General features: G+C 35.0%; 1 protein-coding gene across 22 annotated transcripts; it reads right to left on the bottom strand.

Moving 5' to 3' along the window:
* Positions 1-1,446: 1,446 nt before the first annotated feature.
* Positions 1,447-21,479, bottom strand: LOC114281165 (uncharacterized). Of its 22 annotated transcripts, none has more exons than XM_082894103.1 (9): positions 20,939-21,463; positions 18,241-18,409; positions 5,918-6,532; positions 5,684-5,819; positions 5,416-5,538; positions 3,978-4,255; positions 3,613-3,649; positions 3,271-3,508; positions 1,447-1,829 (listed from the first exon to the last, which is right to left on the bottom strand). In XM_082894103.1, exons 8-9 carry the CDS (start codon positions 3,488-3,490, stop codon positions 1,642-1,644), a joined length of 408 nt encoding a protein of 135 aa, XP_082750229.1. In that variant the 5' UTR covers positions 3,491-3,508; positions 3,613-3,649; positions 3,978-4,255; positions 5,416-5,538; positions 5,684-5,819; positions 5,918-6,532; positions 18,241-18,409; positions 20,939-21,463; the 3' UTR covers positions 1,447-1,641. The 22 variants fall into 22 exon arrangements, with proteins under 22 accessions (XP_082750229.1, XP_082750234.1, XP_082750217.1 ...); XM_082894108.1 differs by having other exon boundaries at positions 5,679-5,819; positions 5,918-6,225; XM_082894091.1 differs by having other exon boundaries at positions 5,679-5,819; positions 18,241-18,316; positions 20,939-21,440.
* Between the last annotated feature and the right edge of the window lie 2,593 nt (positions 21,480-24,072).

Below are 24,072 nucleotides of genomic sequence, written 5' to 3'. Positions count from 1 at the left end.
TCTTCTTCATCGTTCTCTTTAGAGATTAAACAAAAGTTATATATACAAGGGCAAAATAGTCTTTTTACTTCTGATATTAACGGTGTTAACTGTGCACTTTACTCCATCAACCACAGGGAGGTTATGTAGTGATATTCGAAAGTCAGGAGACTAATCCGCGTATGGCCTAAACCAAATGAGAGTAAAGTGAAGTTTGCCTTTTTTTTTTATTTTTATTCAACTAGATGAAAATACGTAACCAAATAATATTAAATTTGTAAATATTTCTTGATTAAATGAGTTCTTTGTGTTAATTTTGTGTTTACATGAGTTCAACACAAATCCAATATATTTAATGTTTACGTTACCTACTTATGCCATATTTGCTGTCATGTTGGAAGATAATTAACTCTAACCCTTTAATTTTGTGTCCAATTTAAACAGTGTTTTTGTGTTATGTCAAAAAATGGTAACCTCAATTTTTAGGGTAAATTACAAATACTCCCTTTGCATTTGCTTGAAATATAGATTGTCCCTATAATATGAAAAATTACAAATGTCTCATTGTCAGAATTTTTTTATTTAATAGAATTACCTGAAAAAATAAAATACATAACTATTCTCCTATGCAATGATAAAATTATTTAAATTATTAATTAAAATAAATGATCTAGTATTATCAAAAACTATTAATTGATTTAATGATTTATTAAAAAAGTAGGTCATTTGTTATAAAATTAAAAACTTCAAGGGGTGGATGCAATTTTCAAAGCCTCAGGAGACAAATCATATTTTAAGCAAATCTCAAGAATGTATTTGTAATTTATTCCAATTTTTTATTAAAACAATATTTTTTTGACAAAAAATAATTATATAAAAATTATGAGTGTTTCATTTATTTTAATTTTTTTATTCAAAAAATTTTAAATTTTCGTTTTTTTTAATGGAACAAATTATGTAAAGGAAGTATGTCAAGTTTTTATTTTTTTAGTTTTTCTAAGTGAAACTAAAACCACAATTCGTACAATGTGTATAGAATTTTGCTCGCTTTACAGTGCTAGCATGAAAACAGGACATGAACGTAATCATAATAGTGGTTAGCAAATTTTAGTAATCATAATGGTCAAATGCAAACCTGGCTTATAATCCTTCGCATTTACGCCTTGTTTGGGAATTCTCATTTCTAACTAAAAAGTCAAAAAATTACTAAATTAGCCAAAAAGCTAACAACCCATACCAAAAAGCCAAATATTTTTTTTTCTCTATTTTTTGCACATCTTTTCGTAAAAAATTAAAAAATCATCCCAAACATACTAGTTTTTTTTAATTCATATTTTAGCCAAATAGCTAAAAAATTACTAAATTAGCCCGTTCCCAAACGAGGCCTTAGAAATAAAAATCTAACGATAGTGGTAGCATGAAAACAAGACATGAACGTAAATCAATGCACAAAACGCATATGCAAAGTAAAGCAAGCAAAACCCACTTTCATTTCATTAAAAGAAGGGAAGAAAAAAAAGGAGGCCATTACATAATAGAAACAACTGGAGTAAGAGGCATTAATTAGTACGTGGAATCCTAAACTTTGGAAAATACAGGAAACCGGCCCCTTAAAAGTATATCCATGCATATAATGAAAACGCAACATAAAAGTCAGCTGAGTTAAGCTCCAACAAGAGTCCTGATATTGAGCGGACTGCAAAGTGTTCCACCGAAACAATTCAACAAAAAAACATAGTTGGCTGCTTGAGTGGGATGAACAGTGTCAAAGTTGAGATATTGATCTCTATCCTTGCAGATGGTATTGGGATTGTTATAATTGTAGCGCTTGCCGGTGGTATTGGTTATCCCTGCAACAAAGAATGAGGGGTTAGGTTGGCAATCATAGAATAAGGAAGGTTTCTTTGTTCCACCTCACATGGGGAAGAATGATAGAGAGAAAACAGGAACAACATTTTTAAAATATGGTATTGGGTTGGTTATACATATGTTCTCTATTAATTGTTACTTTCGATCAAAATTTTTAAAATATGTTTTACTAGAAGAAAATTATGGGCATTTTCGCATTTTCGCGGGGACCTTACAACTGGTTGCAGTTTCAATTCTGCCAAGGTAGTTCACTTTTGTTTTCAATCAAATGATTTGCATCACTGGAAACCAATTGAAATTAGATGTCATTTTCTGTTACACACACAAACACAAAGAGATGGAGGGAGGGAGAGAAATCTTACCAAAAATCTGCATCAATAATCATAAATCAACATAAAGCAAGCATTGCAGATGCCTATAGTTCAGGATACTAAAAAAAAAAACAGCGATCAAATTAGTTCTTAGATTATTATTATTATTTTTATTTTTTTTGCTGTTGGGAGATAACTTCGCTTAGTAGACATCTAATTCAAGATACTGAAGAATACAATTAGCCAAGATGAAAGGCATTGCTGTTCATATTGGCTATTGGGGACGCAAATATTCAAACAAATCCTCACGCTCCAATACTGACAAGAGAACAATCACTTTACTAATACTGACAATATTAGCCACTAACATCTCTGTCCTAACCAATCCTTACAAGGTCAGAGTAACAACTTTGAGGAGCATAATCAAACCAACAATTCCTAAAACTTCACCCTTAAAGCAGTGCCAACCATCACATAAATAACCTTATTATAGGATATAGTATTGCTTAGAGAATATCTTCTTCATCAATATGTTCTTCTAAGGAGGCAGATTTGAAATAACATTTTCTTTTTCTTTTTTTTCTTTTTTTTTTTAACCCCTTTTGTTCAGCAATAGCTCCTGCCAGGAGCTAAACATCATATAGGAAGGTATTAACCAAAAGTTGTATGGTTGGTTGGAAGCTTCCAAGAAGAAAAAGAAGAAAGAAACTTGCTAGATCAGCCATACAGCAGCCAGAAGGCCCAAAACAACCATACAGCAGCCAGAAGGTTGCCTCATCAAGCTACCTTCGGTTCAGCCATAATCACACATCTTTATTGATCCTAAACATCTCACATGATCCTGGATTTGTGCAAGAATGAATTGGTCTCTACTTAATTATCATTGTATTGACAATCAAAACTGTAATGCTTCTAGAATTGCATGTCTGTGTGTAACATGGATGGACATTTATACACTTAGGCGTATGCACATATGCAAATATGTATTGTTAACAAAATTGCAGTAGCAACTCCAGGTTGATAATTTTTTTGGCTATATGCCAAATCTGGTATGCATCATTTTCACACTCATTTCCCAGCTCAAAGCAGAGAGAGAGAGAGAGAGAGTTACCTGCAAGGTATTGTGCTTGAATTGTGGCAATAGTGTCTGTAGTTACTCCACTGACAAGGGGTCCCCCATATTGCAGAACATGACGACCTGGTGTCACATAGCCCTGAATGGTTGGATACCCATGGTTGCCAGAGAGAGGATGACCCATTTGTCCATATGGGACAATATTTGTGTTAACTGTGCTTGGTACGCCATATATTTGAAGGTAATGCTGACCCATGTGCGGATTGTAGACACCCTGAAAAAATAGACAGAACACACCATGATTGTGCACATATTCCTTTCCAGAACCAACTGGGGTACCAAAATACCCATTAGCAGTTGAGATTTGAATTTACTGACCTGTGGGTAGGCATATTCAGGTCCAAAAGATGCATACCTGCCAAAGGAAAGATTAATGCCTTGATGTCAAAGAGCACATCAATCAGTTTAGGTTGTAATGCAAGTGGACTTCAGATGATCATGTAACTGAACACATGAAGCTCTGACATCATAAGAACAAGGCTTTTCTATCATACATAAGTTACCATGACAATCATCTTGTGCTGATGCATATACCTTCGGTTTTTTGAATTAATAATAAAAACATAAAAAGCGGACGAGTTCAAAAAAATATCACAAACAAACAAACTTTAATTCACAAAAGTTAACTTGATTTTCACAAGTGTCTGAATAAACTTTGCTAGTAAACATCAACTTCTACAAACCTCTGGTTGATAATCAACAATGACTTCAACAAAGAAAACGGAAGCACAAGAATTTGCTCAATTAGCTATTTGTCTGGATAGGGGCAATTTAACTCTCCTATAGGCTCATTTTGCCCACGAAAGTGCAAAATCATGCGAGTTTGTAGAGATTGAGAACACCAACAGGTGGAAGTGGATTTTCACATGAGTCTTAGTTCATACTCGCCGGCCATGGTTATGTATCTCACACATGGAAGAGCCTGGTAGCCGCTTTTCTCAATAATCTTTAGGTAACGAATCTACAAAACACAACATTTACATAAATAAAGGATATTATTTTATTATGGTTGTTACGTTACGTTCAGAACCAAACTGAGCATCCAGAAGAACCAAACAGCAGGAATGCATCATCATGAAAAGTCACCAAAGCAGTTTCCCCAACCAACTTGAATAAAATAAAATAAATTTCAAAGTTAAAAAACCAGTGGCAGTGTTCACTCCTCGGAACAAGAACAAGACCAGAACTAGGGCAAGTAGGCATCAACCCCTTCGCTTAAGGTTTAGAAGTTTCACATCCCAGCAGCAGAAAGCAGCAAGCAAGAATCAGAATAATTATAATACATAGGTTCAATCATGCTCAATCACTAACATCTGTGGAAAACCACATCTCCAAGAAGTTCAACAGGCTATTCTATTCTAAAAGGAAATACAGTGCAGGAGCAGGAGCAGGAATACCACTTCAACAAGCACAGCTTCTGTCAATGGCTAATGACAAATTACAGTGCCAAAATGGCTGAGACAGACAGAGAGTAGTTTGGCCTTTTTTTGTATCCACATCTGTGAATTTAAAAAGCAGGTTGGCCCTTTTAATGCAGAGTCAAAAGGAAGTAATATTGGAATAGGTAGTTACAGGGGAGCAGTCGTTCACAGTCATTCATGACCTCTGTTGGGAGGACAAGCATTTCAGGGCATAATGAAACCCAAAAAAGAGTCATACAAAATGCAGATTTATGTATCCTGCAATCCTGGGAAGTGAGTGAAATAGTATTCTCAGTCCAACAACCAAACCTTTTTTTTTATTATTATTTATTTATTTTTATATTTGTTGATTTGATCAAGGAGAGCAGAGCAGTAATGGTAGGTGCATGGCTACATGCACGTAACAGGGAGTGATATCCTGCATCAGATTCGAGTGTTCAACCACATCAAGTATGAATCCTCCCACCTGATTGGAACACAAAGTTTGGTTTGGTTTTGGTTTATCATTCCTGATTGGAACGCAAGGTTTGGTTTTATCCATTCCACCTTTGTCTAGATAGATTAAAAAAAATGAAAAAAAGGATGCAAACACAGCAGACACAGAAAGAATGAAGCATTGCAGATATAAATGCAACAATATCTGAATTTTCTATTCAATAAAAAATTAAAATAAAAAAAATTTGTATTTGAGAGGGGAAACCTGGATTTCTGAAACAGCAAAATATGGTATCTCAACCTTCACACGTATAGGAGCTTTTCTCTCAGGAGCTGCGTCTTCAGATGTTATACTGGGAAGAGTATACTCCGCTCTAAGCATATATTCCTAAATTGAATTTGCAAAGAGTGTCAAAATCCCATGTCAAAATTGCAAGTGGAAAAGATACTGTAGCCCCACATAACCAATAGCCATGAACAAGAAATTACTAGCAAACAATACACAGAAAAATTGAGGTAAACTCTCGCCTTACCACCAGGAAAAGATTAATTTTCCAGATCAAAGCATCCTTTTCTCGTGCATATGAGGCAGATCCCAATGATGTCTGAACATTTGGGTTGGTAGCATCGGCTGGAACAGGCAACTCAATCTCAACATTTGTAGCAGTGCTGTAAAATTGATTCAATGCATGAATTAGTTAAGAAAAATCTAATGATCAGGCATTTCAAACAGCCCAAGCAATTGACCCATAAATCCTTAGCCATACCTGCGAATGAACAATGGCAAGGCTCGACACCACTTCTCCCCCAAAACAAAGCTTTTGTTGCTGAGCAAGGCCTCGGATCTCGGAACAGAGACCACCAATAGCTTCGACAAAAGAAATAGGAGTAGGGACCTCGGACTGAACCCCAATCGAAGCCCTAGGGCTCATACCCAAAACGATCTCGGAGGCAGAAGACTGATTTTTACCCCCATTTCGCTTCACGATATCCATCAATGTTAACAAATCCCTCTCCAACAGTAAATCTTTCACGATGTGCGAACTCCCCTTAGGCGAAGGAGAACCTTCAGTCACTAACCCATCAACCATCGTAGCCAAATTGCGTAAATTAGATGTGAGATCAGCCATTATCAACGAAATGTTGAATGAGAAAACCCTAGAAATTTAGGCAATTTCTAGAGAGAAGCCAGACTCTCTCTCTCTCTAACCCATCTTTTCCCGAACCCTCAATCTCTCCTTTCACACCCACTTTCTTGTCGATACCCTCCGGCGACAGTGTTGCTGAGATTTCGGAGAAGTTTGGAGAGGATGCCAGGGGTGAGAGACACCATTGTTGTGGTTGAAAATTATATTTTTAAAATTTTAAAAAGTATTTATGACCTAAAAGATAAAAATATACAAAAATAATAAGTATTTTTTTTTTCACCCAATTTGTTTTTAGTTTTTTAGGAAAAAAAATTTTGAAACTAGTTTCTGAAAATAAAAACAAACATATTGAAATTGATAATCTAACCATATTCTTTGAAAAAGTTTAAATTATCTCAAATTAATCATCTCAACTTAAGAGTGTGTTTGGGCTCAATGGGTTCATTTTGTGATCTAATTCAATGATCATTTTAATTTTACAATTCAGTAACTAAAATATTTAAAACTCTTTCAAAAATTATAATCAAAAACACAAATCACTAAGTCACATCATTCCACTAGCAAAACTTTTACCGACGAATAGTGTCATCGTCGCTAAATGGTTAACTCTTTGCCCACGCCAACTTGTCGTCGCCAAAAGTAAGCACACTAATAGCAACGCTCATTGTGTTGCTAAAACATAAGCCTCGTAGATAAGAGTTTTGAAATTTTGGTGCCAACCAAAAAATTTGGCGCTAAAATAATGTTATGCCTTTTTAGCGATGGCAACAAATTGCGTCGGTAAAGGTATACTTTTACCAACGAAATTGATCACTGTGTCGCCAAAAATATACTTTTAGCGATGAAAAATTGACGTCGTCGCCAAAAGTTGTCGCCAAAAGTGCAATTTCTTGTAGTGGTATAAGATTCATGTGAAGTTTGGTGGAGATTAATTTCTAAGTAATTTCTAGATTAATAAGGGTAGGCTTGTAATATTACTCATAATTTCATGTCCTAAGCATATGTATCTATCTAGTACACTTGGGTTTGACCTACTTGTTTTGTAGTCACACTTTAAGGTGTGGTGGTGAAGGGAAGATCAATGGTTCAAGTTGATGGAGCAGTGGTGACCTCTTTAGTTGTAATCTAACTTTATTAACAATTTAATATCCTACAATACAATCTTCGTAAAAAAAAATAAATAAATAAAATAATTAAAAAAAAGACTATAAACAGAGGATTTTGGGCAATCGATCATTTATAAGATTAGATTAAAAAATAACATCCAAATAGTACACATTAATGTGTGTTTAGGATAACTGAATACTCGTAAAAACTGTATTGATTGAGATAATTGAATTTTGTTTGTTTAAATAGTAGTTGCCTTCATTCCATTCCATATGTTGCATATTATTTATATCAAGAAAATGTCATTGCAATATAAAAAATAAAAATAAAATATTTGTGGTCTTTCAACAATACAAACTCTCAAAAGGTGAAGTATACATAAGTTAAAATATTTTGAGTTGTTCATATTATTAGTGTATCATAATCAAACTATTTTTAGCCATAATCAAATAAATATAACAAAATTCCACACGAGTCATAACCAAAATAATATCAACAATAACCAATTATAGCAAACATTATAATGGATTAAAATCAAATATTTCTTCAGTCATAATCAAAATAACAATCTTACACTACAACAAAATTGAATTTTTACAGCTTGCGATACATGTCGTAAAAACTCTTTCACAACATGCACACAAATGTCGTTATATGACATGCCGTGGAAAGTTGATTGTTATTTATGGCATGCAAGTGAAATTGTAGAAAGTAAAAAATTAAACAATAATGACATATTTTGTATGTCGTAGAAAATTTTTTACGACATTTTTTTATGCCATAAATCATTATACTTTTCATGGCATAATTTTGCATGTCGTAGAAAGTTATTTTTAATATATTTATGGCATACTATGTGTAGCTCGCCTCCCCCCCCCCCCCTTGGAAGTTTGAAAAGAAGCCCTACAATTCGGACTCCTATAGTTCTGAATCTAATTTCACAAGTGCAATGTGAGATTGATAAATACCAAAGAGTCCAAATCCGGCAAATCTTTTGAAAAATCGATTTTTGAATAAAAAAAATGCCAAAATTGAACTGCTTTGCCAGATACAGAGTCACCACCTAAATATTTTATTTTGCAAAAATTTAAGAAACCCATGACTCGTGCCAAAGGTCACGTGTCCATCATCACCAAGATTGTCTCGGCTTAGAAACTTAAGTACGAGAGAAGAAGGTCATGAATTCAGCACCCCCGCTTTCTACTAATCATGATATGATTTTTATCAACATTATATACTCTTGTTCCGGTTTATTAGGCTAGCATTACTATGTGATGTGCACAAGCAAGTATAGACTAGTTTGCCCGAATTAGAACAACTCAATTTCATGTCTGTTTTACGGAAAGCGTTTGATTTTGCCACCTCAAGTGGGCTTAAAGTTTGCGAATTTGCCACTTAACAAAGTGGGCTTAAAACGTACATTCATTGAATCATTCTAATTCAAGCAACAAGCATTCATTCACAGGCACTCAAGCAATTTAACAAGTAAGCATTTAGCCTCACGATAAGCATGTTAGTCATGGCAACCACTCACACTCATGCAAGTATGCTAAAACGCTAAAAACTCACCTAGTACTCGAAGCTAAGATAAAACAAAAGAGTTAGAAAAATGCATGTTCCTAACTATGCCAAATGTCTAATGCAACACATGCGATATGCAATTACTAGGCTCAACTACTAATAGGGCATATGGATCAATTCAAGACATGTGCTCTAAGCACATATTCAAAGAATGTATTTAATCAACAATGCAATTAGAGTGATCCGCCGAGCCTCAGTGCATGCAAGACAAGATGAATGTATGCAAGCATAAGGTATGCCAATTGAAATGTGATGCTCCTAATTTAACCATCAAAAGCGGACAAATAAAATGAAGAAAGACGTGGGGTTGGGAGACATACACATTATTACAACATTTTGCTCTCACGAAGGAGACTCCGAATGAATTGAGCTAACTAGCTAACTAAGCTAATTAAGCTAAGCTGATTATTACAAACCAAAATGAATAACTAATTAGACTAATTAACTAATTATTACACAGCAAATGAACTAATTAGCTAACTAACTAATTAAATAATTACAAAACAATTGCAACTAATAATTCAAGAAGTGACTGTTTTAGCCAAAAAGTCAACAAGTCACTAAAAAACAAAAAAGCCAACATATACCAAAAAGTCAAAAATTCTCTTTTATCTCCACTTTTTGCACATGTTTAAGTAAAAAACTAAAAAGTAATCCCAAACATACTAGTTTTTTTATATCATATTTTAGCCAAAAACCCAAAGAGTTACTAAAAAAGCCTGTTCCCAAATGAGGCCTTAACTAAACTAAGCCAATTAGCTACTCTGCCTCGAGAAACGAAGGATGTGCATGTGCATGCGCATACGCATGCTCGGTTTCCACGCGAAAAGACCTCTGTTTTGCTCACGAAAGCCTTTGTTTGCACAATTGAACACTTTCCGAACAACTTTGCTCCACCTTACCAACACTTTGTTGAGATTTGCATCGGTGGCCAATCGACCACTGGTGAATATTGCCGGCCACCTGCCGGCCATGGAAAGTGGACTGCCAACCACTGATGCATTGGTTCATCTTGCTGCAACAGAACACAAACCATATCCAAGGTATTTTTAAGGATTGTTTGCACAACTCATCCCTCCTTTTCATGAACAAATCCAAGAAGTTATGAACTAAAGTCACAAACCACCAACTCAAGCAATTTCATCGCATGATGGTTTGTAACTCAAGATGTGCAAGCTCAATAAATGTAAAACAAGACACAAACCTCCACCTTTTCATGAAAGATCAAGGAAAGAAGGTGACCTTGGAGACTTGAATCATTTCATCACTAGCAAGTATGAAATGGTCCAAGTTCTATGTGTTCAATTAACGTTCGATTGAACACATGAAAATACAACCAAATTCTTATCTTTGCTCACTTTTAGTCCCGAGTTTTATTTACTCATTTTAACTTACCAACCATCCTTTAATCAAATTAAGTCCAAAGGTGAATTAAAGTCCTCTAATGGAAAGAGGGTTCAAAACACAAGTTGTTTTAGATATAAAAGAAGTATCATACTGTTGGTAATGAACACCCTAAGGAATTAAATCATTAAGTATGAAACCTCAATTTCACACTTAGGCAAGCAAGTGACTTAAAACCACTTTCAAAGCAAAATTAAAAGCCAATAAATGAGGGAGGTTGCAGAGATGATTAGTGTTGAAATTAAGTGCAAAAAGCACCAAAAACATGCAATCAACTCAAACAAGTAGCGTCTAAAGGCCTAAAACACTAAGCTTGTGAGAACTATTGCACTACAACTACGCAATATAAGACTCAAATGCAATAATCAACCCAAAACAGAGTTAAAACAATTCAAAATAGAGACTAAAACATGCTGGAATAAAGCTACAAGCAGCTAGAAAAATAAGCTAACATATAGAGCTAACTAGATAAGCAAACAAGACACAAGGAGGAGAGACTAACCCCTCCAAATTTGGACATCAAAACCTGATTTTTACCACTGAAAATACTTTGAAAACCAGTGTTTACAGGCCCAAAAAAAGATGGCTTGAAAATGAGAAACAAAGGTAAAATGGCCTTATAAACAAGGAATGAAGAGGGGTGAACCACCCCCTAACCTTAAATGGCCAAAAACACCAATTTCAGCCCACAAAAACGGAGTTTTTTTTTTAGCTCAAAAACAGCCCAAAACAGTGGGAAAAAGATAGAAAAACAAGTATGCAAAGCAAGCTAATAAAGCAAGGATATACCTCTTGAAGAGAAGAGTAACTCTAAGCAACAATTCAAGCCAAAACCAACTTCAAGAGTTCCAAGAAGGCCTCAAGGAACCTCAGCTCAAAGGTGAAAAGATTTGGTTAAGGAAGTATAGGCAAGAGTATAGTGTACGTAGGCAAAAGTGTAGAGAATTTGTAGAGAGAATTGTATAGAGAGGAAAAATTTTGAGTCTAAAATTTTCTAACCTCTAAACAAGAAAGAGGGGGTCCCTATATATAGAAAACATGAAATTTCTACAAAGAGATCCAGCCCTCCATGTGTGGACAAATGCATGCATCTGTGCAAACAGTTAGCACAACTGGCATAAAATATCTGCAGAAAACACTAGTGGCCGGCAAACCAAAAGTGATGGCCAGCAACCTCTAGGGATGGCCAGCAGACCACTAGAGGTTGCAGGCTGGAAAGACCAAGGCATGATCCAAAAATAGGACAAAAAAGATAAGAGGATGAGAGAAGCTCAAAGTCATGGCATTCTGCTGAGGACTTCGAGCGCTTGATGAGCAAACAGACTCATCATCGGGTGTACCTACAAAGACATCCAAGTCGTAAGGACCGTCAAAACTGGGGTGTCTACAATTGCCCCTTTGACAGAACTCGAAATCATAAAATGACGTGAGTGAATGTCAAAGCTCCCCAGAGAAGACCCATTTTGGCAAGGTCGTAAGACTTGAACAAACAATTAAAACAATAATAAACGGTTGCGCCTGTAGGCTGCCTACGTATCCCTTTGCAAGAAATCAAACCAGTGTAGTTCTGATGCAAATGATATGCAAAATGCAAGAACATAACTTATGATCATGCAATGAGGCTGTACAACGAAACATTTGAATGCAAATGCAATACAAAGAAAATGCCACAGTTAAACAAACTGAAATAAGGCACAGCAATTCCATTTATGTAAGGAAGTAAGTAAATAAACCCGCCATGCGTGGGAATCACGAGCCAAACCACATTTTATGCAGAAAGGATGTAAGAAAATTATGCAAGCTTAAGTACACGTCGCACAGGATAGGCAAAGAGCGACATAATCGTCGGGCACACCCGAGGTCTCAATCGAGATCCTAATGCATTGCACGCGTGAAGAGGAAAGGGTGGTGTGCACATCGAACACACCCGAATGTTTTTAACCAATGCAAACAATCCTAACGCGTCTCACGCGATAGGAGGAGAGGTGGTGTGAACACCGGGCGCACCCGAATGTTTTTAACCGATTTGCAATCCTAATGCGTCTCACGCGAGAGGAGAAAGAGTGGTGTGAACACCGGGCGTACCAGAATGTTTTTAACAGATTGGAAAAAAAGATGCGATCCGAAATCGGCCTCTACTAATCATGATATGATTTTTATCAACATTATATGCTCTTGTTCCGGTTTATTAGGCTAGCATTACTATGTGATGCGCACAAGCAAGTATAGACTAGTTTGCCCGAATTGGAACAACTCAATTTCATGTTCGTTTTACGAAAAGGATTTGATTTTGCCACCTCAAGTGAACTTAAAGTTTGCGAATTTGCCACTTAACAAAGTAGGCTTAAAACTTACATTTATTGAATTATTCCAATTCAAGCAACAAGCCTTCATCCACAAGCACTTAAGCAGTTTAACAAGTAAGCATTTAGCCTCATGGCAAGCATGCTAGTCATGGCAATCACTCACACTTATGCAAGTATGCTAAAACACTAAAAACTCACCTAGTACTCCAAACTAAGATAAAACAAAAGAGTTAGAAAAATGCATGTTCCTAACTATGCCAAATGTCTAATGCAACACATGCAATAAGCAATTACTAAGCTCAGCTACTAATATTGCATATGGATCAATTCAAGACATGCGGTCTAAGCATGTATTCAAAGAATGTATTTAATCAACAATGCAGTTAGAGTGATCCGTCGAGCCTTGGTGCATGCAAGACGAGATGAATGTATGCACGCATAAGGTATGCCAATTGAAACATAATGCTCCTAATTTAACCATCAAAAGCGGATAAATAAAAGGGAGAAAGACGTGGAGTTGGAAAACACACACATTTATTACAACATTTTGCTCTCACGAAAGAGAGTTCGAATGAATTGAGCTAATTAGCTTAAGCTAATTAATCTAATTATTACAAACCAAAATGAATAACTAGGTAAACTAATTAACTAATTATTACAACAACAAATAAACTAATTAGCTAACTAACTAATTAAATAATTACAAAACAATTGCAACTAATAATTAAACTAAGTAACTAAACTAAGCCAATTAGCTACTCTGCCTCGAGAAACGAAGGATGTGCATGCGCATGCTCGGTTTCCACCCGAAAAGACCTCCGTTTTGCTCTCAAAAGCCTCTGTTTGCACAATTGAACACTTCCTGAACAATTTTGCTCCACCTTACCAATACTCTGCTAAGATTTACATCAGTGGCCAGCCGGCCACTGGTGAATATTGCCAGCCACCTGCCGGCCATGGATGGTGGTCTGCCGGCAAGGTTCTGAAAAGCGGTTGCGGTCACCGTAACAGTGGCGACGGCGCGGTTGCTGTTGCAAGGTATAAAGGCCGTAGCTTAACGGTTGCGATAATCGAAACCGTGAATTTTTTTATTTTCCGTACAATTTGAAAAAAAACCTAACAATATGTTTTTTTTTTTTTCATGATCATATTTATTGGGTTTTAAAATAAATATTGATCAATTTTTGTAAATTTTTAAGTAAGATCCAATATATTTCATTTTTTTAAATCACTATAAACTGAATTTTTTATATTTTATTTTAATAATTAATGACTTTATATTATACAAAAAATCAATCACTAACTATTATATATAAGATAAACAATGACAAAAGTAATAATAAATAAGAGCCTAAATATATATATATATTAATCAATCCAAATAGATAATGACTACACTTATTATTATTATTATTTTCAAACAAAATGTGAGTGATAGCATCTTAATAGAATAGCATAAGTCTTACAGTTTCAACAAATCAATAACATGTTCTTCATCTTCCCTATTTTCTCTCTATCTCTTGCTCCTCCATCTTCCCTCTTCTCTCTCTATCCCTCTTCCCCCATTTTTAGCCTTTTTTTGTGTGTTGTTTTCAAAAGAAGCAGTTCAAAACCATTACGTAACGGTGCGTAACAAGCCATTATGGTTGTTACGGCACCCTTACGACCGCTACGGCAGCCGCTACGGCTGACACACCTGTGAATCTCAATCAAACTGCAAAAGCGGCCGTAACGAGTGGTGGTAACCACCACAATCGTTACGTAACGGCGTTACGCAACGGTTGCGGCCGCTTTTTAAAACCTTGTCTGCAGGCTACCTGCCCATGGAAAGTGGACTATCGGCCACTGATGCACTGGTTCATCTTGCTGCAACAGAAGACAAACAGAACATATACATGGTATTTTCAAGGATTGTTTGCACAACTCACCCCTCATTTTCATGAACAAATCCAAAGAGTTGTGAACTTAAGCCACAAACCACCAACTCAAGCAATTTCATCGCATGATGGTTTGTAACTCAAGAGGTGCAAGCCCAATAAATGTAAAACAAGATACAAACCTCCTCCCTTTCATGAAAGATCAAGGAAAGAAGGTAACCTTGGAGACTTGAATCATTTCATCACTAGCAAGTATGAAATGGTCCAAGTTCTATGTGTTCAATTAACGTCCGATTGAACACATCAAAATACAACCAAATTCTTATATTTGCTCACTTTTAGTCCCGAGTTTTAGTTACTGATTTTAGCTTACCAACCATCCTTTAATCAAATTAAGTCCAAAGGTGAATTAAAGTCCTCTAATGGAAAGAGGGTTCAAAACACAAGTTGCTTTAGGTATAAAAGAAGTATCATACCGTTGGTAATGGACCCCCTAAGGGATTAAACCATTAAGTATGAAACCTCAATTTCACACTTAGGCAAGCAAGTGACTTAAAACCACTTTCAAAGCAAAATTAAAAGCCAAGCAATGAGGGAGGTTGCAGAGATGATTAGTGCTGAAATTAAGCGCAAAAAGCACCAAAAACATGCAATCAACTCAAACAAGTGGTGTCTAAAGGCCTAAAACACCGAGCTTGTGAGGACTATTACACTACAACTATGCAATATAAGACTCAAATGCAATAACCAACCCAAAATAGAGTTAAAACAGTTCAAAATAGAGCCTAAAACATGCTGGAATAAAGCTACAACAAGCTAGAAAAATAAGCTAACATATAGAGCAAACAAGACATAAGGAGGGGAGGCTAACCCCTCGAAATTTGGACTTCAAAACCTGATTTTTACCACTGAAAATACTCTGAAAATCAGTGTTTAAAGGCCAAAAAAAGATGGTTTGAAAATGGGAAACAAAGGTGAAATGGCCTTATAAACAAGGAATGAAGAGGAGTAAACCACCCCCTAACCTTAAATGGCCAAAAACACCAATTTCAGCCCACAAAAACAAAGTCTTTTTTAAGCTCAAAAACAGCCCAAAACAGTGGGAAAAAGATAGAAAGACAAGTATGCAAAGCAAGCTAATATAGCAAGTATTATACCTCTTGAAGAGAAGAGTAACTCTAAGCAACAATTCAAGCCAAAACCAACTTCAAGAGCTTCAAGAAGGTCTCAAGGAACCTCAGCTCAAAGGTGAGAGGATGTGGTTAATGAAGTATAGGCAAGAGTGTACTGTAAGTAGGAAAAAGTGTAGAGAATTTGTAGAGAGAGAGAGAAAATTATAGATAGAGGAAAATTTTTTAGTCTAAAATTTTCTAACCTCTAAACAAGAGAGAAGGGGTCCATATATATAGAAAACATGAAATTTCTACAAGGAGATCCAGCCCTCCACGTGCGGACAAATGCATGCATCTGTGCAAACAGCTGGCACAGCTGGCATAAAATATCTGCAGAAAACACTGGTGGCCGGCCGGCCATCACTGGTGGCTGGCAAGCCACATTAGTGGCCGGCAAACCAGAAGTGATGGCCGGCAACCTCTAGGGATGGCCGGCAGGCCACCAGAGGTTGCAGTCTGGAAAGACCAATACATGGTCCAAAAATGGGACAAAAATGATACAAAAATGATACAGAGTCGCCACCTACATATTTCATATGAACAGATGTCCAATAAATAAAAATATACATAGCCAAATTATCAAACTGTCCTGTACAAAATTGTTAGATGAACAATTGCTTTATCATCAAACCTAAGATAGTGGTATGAAATCAACCTCATACCAAGGATGATAACTAATGATATTCCTACATCTGTGGAACACGATCATGTCTATTGATATAAACCATGGACTGCAAAGACGAACCATAAAGGTACTTTGACATGAAATACCCACATGCTAACAGTATATATAGTACTTGAATCACTTAGTACATTTCACACAGAACATGTAAAATGATTTCTTATTATGTAATCTATTAAGCAAGCAACATTAACCAAATTACAGTACACAATCCCACTCCTACAATGTCAACTTATAGCATATATTTTTCATGTTACTATAGAAAGTAACAAATTTTGAACCACAAACATATAAGACTATTTACCACAAGTTTTAAGCTGATTATTGCATTTATGTATATTATTTATCATATCAGATTGTTTTGGACAGAGATCAGATTGTTTTCTGATTTTATGATACTCCACTTGGAAATTAAGATACTTGTTTGCAGATTTTATGGACAGGATTGTAGTGGTTTCCACTTAAATGTTTTACTCATGTAATGATCTACATATTTGCTCTTATGTAGATTGGTTCAGCTTTGAAGAAGCTGTTTGAAGATGGTGTGGTGCAGCGCAAAGACTTGTGGATCACCTCCAAACTCTGGTTTCATCTGAATCTTCTTTAACCCAAACATGTCTCTCAACCTTAATGTCTAAGAGAGAAGTAAAAGCAATGAAAAATCATTTGGAATTCCAATTGTATGTTAATGCAAAATTTGAACACGCACCTAGCAACTCCATATGATCTTTTAACCAGTTCATGCTATTCAATTTGAACTGCAATGATTTGCAGGTGTACTGATCATGCACCAGAATATGTACAGGACGCATTGGAACAAATTCTCAGGAACAAAGTCTTTGGTGTCAAACTAGGATGAAGTAATAGAGTGAGATGTACTGAAACAAATTCTCAGGAACAACCAGTTCTTTCTAGAATCATTTTGGTTATTCATATCTCAAGTGAATTTTGTTATTTCTTTGTAACTAAATGGGGTTGCTTGATTAATTATTGAAGATCCACTGGCCTGTCAACTTGAAGAAGGGATCAACAACCACAACTTCACGCATTCTGTAAATCCAAAGGACTTCACCTATCAGTGAGTATGCATATCTAATGTATCTTACGTTTATTGTTAGTGTTGAATATACTTATGTCAAATTTTATTTTTATTTTTTTCTCTAAATTTTGGATGGATTTCATTTAATGTGGTCCAAATTTGTCGCCTGTTTAATTTTTAAAAGACTTCTTCTGATGAGTTTTTCTTATGCAGGGTTATTCACCATTGGGCTCTCCAGGTTACCAAAAGAGTGACATTCTCAAGAATCCAATTCTCAATATGGTTGCAGAGAAATTGAGCAAGTCTCCTGCACAAGTTGCGCTTTGTTGGGCTTTGGAAATGGGTCACAGTGTTCTTCCTAAGGGCACAAATGAGACGAGGCTCAAAGAAAACTTAGATGATTTTGACTGGTCTATACCTGAAGACTTGTTTGCCAAGTTCTCAGAAATTGAGCAGGCAAGTTGCCATTTTTTATCGCACACAACATTGAAGAGCTCTGTATAGGGTCAAGTTTCAGTTTTAACAACTTGAAGCTTTCCTAAACCACAACATTCAATTACGGCAACACGGAATCAACAAGATCTTTCTACCACGCTAATTCCAATCAGTACACAATGAAAGACGCAAGTTTTGCGCAGAGCATAACAAAGGAAAATTCTCAAACAATACTCGAGTATTCCAAATCAAAAATCCAAAAACCCTAAACTACCTATCACACAATACAATTTCGACTCGAAATCAAACCAATAAATAATGAACATATGAGAACAATACCTTAGCAGAATTGGATCCGATCACGGAATCAGAGTACCTTCCATTATAATTATCCTGTTGGTGGCGAAATCAAACCCTGTTGAAGCAGAGTTGTTACAACCTGATGATCTGGAAGCCATGCTCAAAGTTTGAAAATGCAAGCTTTGATCGAAGCACAGAGAGTGAAAAGCTAGGGTTCGCAGAGACGACAATAGAGAAAAAATAAGAAGGGGTTCGTTTTGATCGATCTTAGCTAACATAACAAGAAGTTTGAATGAATGAAGTTTCATTTCATATACTAATAATTATACCAATGTGCTAAGAAGTTTTTTTTTTTTTTTTTTTTTAAAAAAAAAAAAATGGATTGTGAATTGGAGAAGATTGTCTTGCCTCTGAGTTAAACGAGGGATTTGTTAGAAATTGTTAGCTTTTATTTTTTAATTTAAAAAAAAAAAATTTGGATTCAGGTTGTTTGGTTTTATTTTTCAAAATTTACCTTTCAAAAAAATTATTTTTTTATTTTTTATTTTATTTTTTTTGTTTTCACTGAATTTTTTTGATATTTTAAGCAATTTTTCAATTATAATTAAGTTATAAATAATATTCTAATAGATTATAATCAAGTCATAATCAATATCATAGTGGATTATAAACAAATACTACTAAATATCATAATTTGAAAATATTATAGAATTTTTCAAAATTTTGTACCTTGAACCAAAAGAGAAGTGTTGATTTCAAGAAAATATATGATTTGGTTCCAATTAGATTTTAGATTAGCTTCAAAGTATTGGGTTCAGGTTGATTATTTGTCAAATAAATAAAAATATACATAGCCAAATTATCAAACTGCCCTGTACAAATTTGTTAGATGAACAATTGTTTATCATCAAACCTAAGATAGTAGTATGAAATCAACCTCATACCAAGGATGATAACTAATGATATTCCTACATTTGTGGAACACGATCATGTCTATTGATATTAACCACGGACTGCAAAGACGAACCATAAAGGTACTTTGACATGAAATATCCACATGCTAACAATATATATAGTACTTGAATCACTTAGTACATTTCACACAGAACATGTAAAATGATTTCTTATTATGTAATCTAAGAAGCAAGCAACATTAACCAAATTACAGTACACAATCCCACTCCTACAATGTTAACTTATAGCATATATTTTTCATGTTACTATAGAAAGTAACAAATTTTGAACCACAAACATATAAGCCTATTTACCACAAGTTTTAAGCTGATTATCGCATTTCTGTGTATTATTTATCATATCAGATTGTTTTGGACAGAGATCAGATTGTTTTCTGATTTTATGATACTCAAATTGGAAATTAAGATACTTGTTTGCTGATTTTATGGACAGGATTTTAGTGGTTTCCACTTAAATGTTTTACTCGTGTAATGATCTACATATTTGCTCTTATGTAGATTGGTTCAGCTTTGAAGAAGCTGTTTGAAGATGGTGTGGTGCAGCGCAAAGACTTGTGGATCACCTCCAAACTCTGGTTTCATCTGAATCTTCTTTAACCCAAACATGTCTCTCAACCTTAATGTCTAAGAGAGAAGTAAAAGCAATGAAAAATCATTTGGAATTCCAATTGTATGTTAATGCAAAATTTGAACACGCACCTAGCAACTCCATATGATCTTTTAACCAGTTCATGCTATTCAATTTGAACTGCAATGATTTGCAGGTGTACTGATCATGCACCAGAATATGTACAGGAGGCATTGGAACAAATTCTCAGGAACAAATTGTTTGGTGTCAAAATAGGATGAAGTAATAGAGTGAGATGTACTGAAACAAATTCTCAGGAAAAACCACTTCTTTCTAAAATTATTTTGGTTATTCATATCTCAAGTGAATTTTGTTATTTCTTTGTAACCAACCTGTCAGCTTGAAAAAGGGATCAACAACCACAACTTCACGCATTCTGTAAATCCAAAGGACTTCACCTATCAGTGAGCATGCATCTCTAAAGTATCTTAAGTTTATTGTTAGTGTTGAATATACTTATGTCAATTTTTTTTTTTCTCTCTCTAAATTTTGGATTGATTTCGTTTAATGTGGTCCAAATTTGTTGCCTGTTTAACTTTTAAAAGACTTCTTCTGATGAGTTTTTCTTATGCAGGGGTATTCACCATTGCGTTCTCCAGGTTACCAAAAGAGTGACATTCTCAAGAATCCAATTCTCAATATGGTTGCAGAGAAATTGAGCAAGTCTCCTGCACAAGTTGCACTTTGTTGGGCTTTGGAAATGGGTCACAGTGTTCTTCCTAAGGGCACAAATGAGACAAGGCTCAAAGAAAACTTTGATGTTTTTGATTGGTCTATACCTGAAGACTTGTTTGCCAAGTTCTCAGAAATTGAGCAGGCAAGAAGCCATTTTTCATCGCACACAACATTGAAGAGCTCTGTATAGGGTCAAGTTTCAGTTTTAATAACTTGAAGCTTTCCTAAACCACAACATTCAATTACGGCAACACGGAATCAACAAGATCTTTCTACCACGCTAATTCCAATCAGTACACAATGAGAAGACGCAAGTTTTGCGCAGAGCATAACAAAGGAAAATTCTCAAACACAACTCAAGTATTCCAAATCAAAATCCAAAAACCCTAAACTACCAATCACACAATACAATTTCGACTCGAAATCAAACCAATAAATAGTGAGCATATGAGAACAATACCTTAGCAGAATTGGATCCGATCACGGAATCGGAGTGCCTTCCATTATAATTATCCTGATTTCCGTAGTCCTCGTACGAGCAAACAAAGTCATCGGTGGTGGCGAAATCAAACCCTTTCGAAGCAGAGTTGTTACGACCCGATGATCTGGAAGCCATGCTCAAAGTTTGAAATGCAAGTTTTGATCGAAGCACAGAGAGTGAAAAGCTAGGGTTCGCAGAGACGACGATAGAGAAAAATAAGAAGGGTTCGTTTTGATCGATCTTAGCTAACATAATAAGAAGTCAGAATTATTTCATATACTAATAATTATTCATTTCATGCTAACATAACAAGAAGTCTGAATGAATGAAGTATACTATAATTATTCATTTCATACACTAATAACGCTAATAATTATACGAATCTGCTGAGAAGTTTTTTTTCATCTCCTAAGCATATGTATCTATCTAGTGCCTTTTAGGTTTGGCCTAGTGGTTTTGTAGTCACATTTTAAGGTATGGTGGTAAAAGGAAGATCAAGGGTTCAGGTTAATGGAGCAGTGGTGATCTCTTTAGTTGTAATTTAAATTTATTAACAATTTAACATCCTACAATACCATCTTGACCCCCAAAAAAAAAAAAAAAAAAAAAGTGAATTTTGGGCAATCAATCATTTATAAGCTTAGATTAAAAAATAACGTTCAAATAATACACATTAATATGTGTTTGGAATAATTGATTACTCGTAAAAAAAAAAAAAAAGTATTGATTGAGATAACTGAATTTTATTTTTTGTTTTATACAGTAGTTTCCTTCATTCCATTCCATATATTGCATATTATTTACATCAATAAATTGTCATCGCAATATAACAAATAAAAAAAAAAATTGAGGTCATTCAACCATCAAACTCTCAAAAGGTAATGTAGTATATGTAAGTTATAAAATTTTGAATTGTTGATATTACTTTGTATCATAATCAAACTATTTTTGGTCATAACCAAATAAATATAACAAAATTTCACGTGAGTCATAACCAAAACAATATCAACAATAACCAAATTATAGCCAACATTATAATAGATTATAATCAAATATTTCTTCGATCATAAGCAAAATAATAATCTCATAAATAATATTGTAATAGATTATAATCAAGTCATAATCAATATCACAATAAATCATAATTAAATATTACAAAATATCATAATTTGAAAATATGATAGAATTTTTCAAACTTTTGTACCTTGAACCAAAAGAGAACGGTTGATTTCAAGAAAATATATGATTTGATTGAAATGACTTTAGATTAGCTTCAGAGTACTGGGTTGAGGTTGAGGTTGATTGCTTAAATGTACAAGATTCAATTAGTTCAATGTATAAGATAAAAAAATTGCATATAGTTGGAAGGACAAGCAAGAAGGTAATTCTTAAAAAGCAAGAGTATTTGTCCCTATTGAATTCATGCTAAATATATTTTCCAAAATCCTCTTTGGGAACAACAATACAATAATTTGATAAAAAGAATGATGATGAAAATTGTTCAAAAGTGACTTTTTAAAAAGGGTTGGATTCTTTCAAGTCCATACTTGAGAGAATAGTTGGGTTTAGTAGGTCTATTTTGGGAATAATTTTGGTAATTCGAACAATTCATTTTTAGGACTCGTCAAGTAGAATATTTGTATAAAAGATTAAGATAACTGGATATCAATAAATATATGTTTGAATTGCATTTGTTTTAAAAAAAAAAATGGACAACATCTCGAGATGACTTAAAAAGGGGGCCACCAAACCTAATTTATCCTATTGAATTTAATGACCAACCTTGTTTTGGGAGTAAACATTATTGTCAAAAAATCAAAAAGTTAATAAGTTGTCGCATCATTCTCTCTACTTTTCTGCATATTTTTTGTAAAAAATTTAAAAATTAATAAAATAACTTGTTCCGTTAAGATAATTCAAACATGACATATGGAAGATGGGATAAAGTAAATAATTTAATGAGCTGATATACAACCTAGTATAAAAACAAATAAATTAATGAGAAATTGAGAAACCAATTAAACCATCTTAAATAATTACTGTGATAAAATGATCATGGTTCTCTCTATTTCATGTCTATTTCACTCCATTGAATGTTACCATCTCAAAAGGTAGCAAACGAATGCTCCCAATGAAAAATCACATAAATTATTTAATGAGTATATATAATATTGTTTTAGTTTCAGTTTTTTTGTTTTTATAAAATATTAGTCTTATTAATATGTACATGTTAAGAAAGTAATAAATGATATATAACTTTCTCCACTTGGATGAAAAATATATATATCGGAGAGAAATTAATTATGATATTTTTAAATAGTTAACACACATCTTAACACGAGTAAAAAGTGATTAAGAGTTCTAAGTGGTTTGGTGTAGGAAATGTAGAGAGAAGGAAGAGGAAATGATTTTTAAAGAGAGAGAGATGTGTAAAAAGTGATACACACGCAGCCCATAAAGAAAGAAAAATTGAATTTTTCGGACTCAGCTTTCCCTGCACGTGCGGCGCCTATCCCCGCACGTGCAGAGCGTGCCTCCTGCACGTGCGGCACTCACCCTCATACGTACAGCGCCTCCCCCACACCTCCTTCCACACATTCCTTTTCATGTGCCTTTTATGCAGAATGCAACCCAGAAAACTCCTCCCTCACTACACGTGCGGCGCCTCCCTCGCACCTCCTTCCACACCTTCCTTTTCATGTGCCTTTTATGCAGAATGCAACCCAGAAAACTCCTCTCTCACCACACGTGCGGCCTCTCACCCTGCACGTGCGGCCTTCTCCTGCACCTCCTTCCGCGCCTTCCTCTTCACGTGCCTTTTATGCAGAATGCTACCCAAAAAACTCCTCCCTCACTGCATGTGTGGCCCTGGCCCTCAAATCTAGAATTTTTTCTTCACAACTCCAGACATCCCGGACCCAACCTCGCACCCTCCGAAACGAGTGAAATTTAACACCGGAATAAACAAGAGCAAAAATTTTGAGAAAAACTACCGAACGCAACAAACCCAAACAATTAACAAGGGAAAACAAAACGAGTAGCGCACTCGGTCATCACAACCTCCCCACCATAGGAAATTTTGTCCTTGAAATTAGATCAAACCACTGAAACAG

Source organism: Camellia sinensis, chromosome 11 (genome assembly GCF_055761805.1).
Source record: "Camellia sinensis isolate YWXY chromosome 11, ASM5576180v1, whole genome shotgun sequence".
Lineage (NCBI taxonomy): Eukaryota > Viridiplantae > Streptophyta > Magnoliopsida > Ericales > Theaceae > Camellia > Camellia sinensis.
Note: the sequence above shows the minus strand (reverse complement) of the source record. Positions and strands in the feature narration are given on the sequence as shown.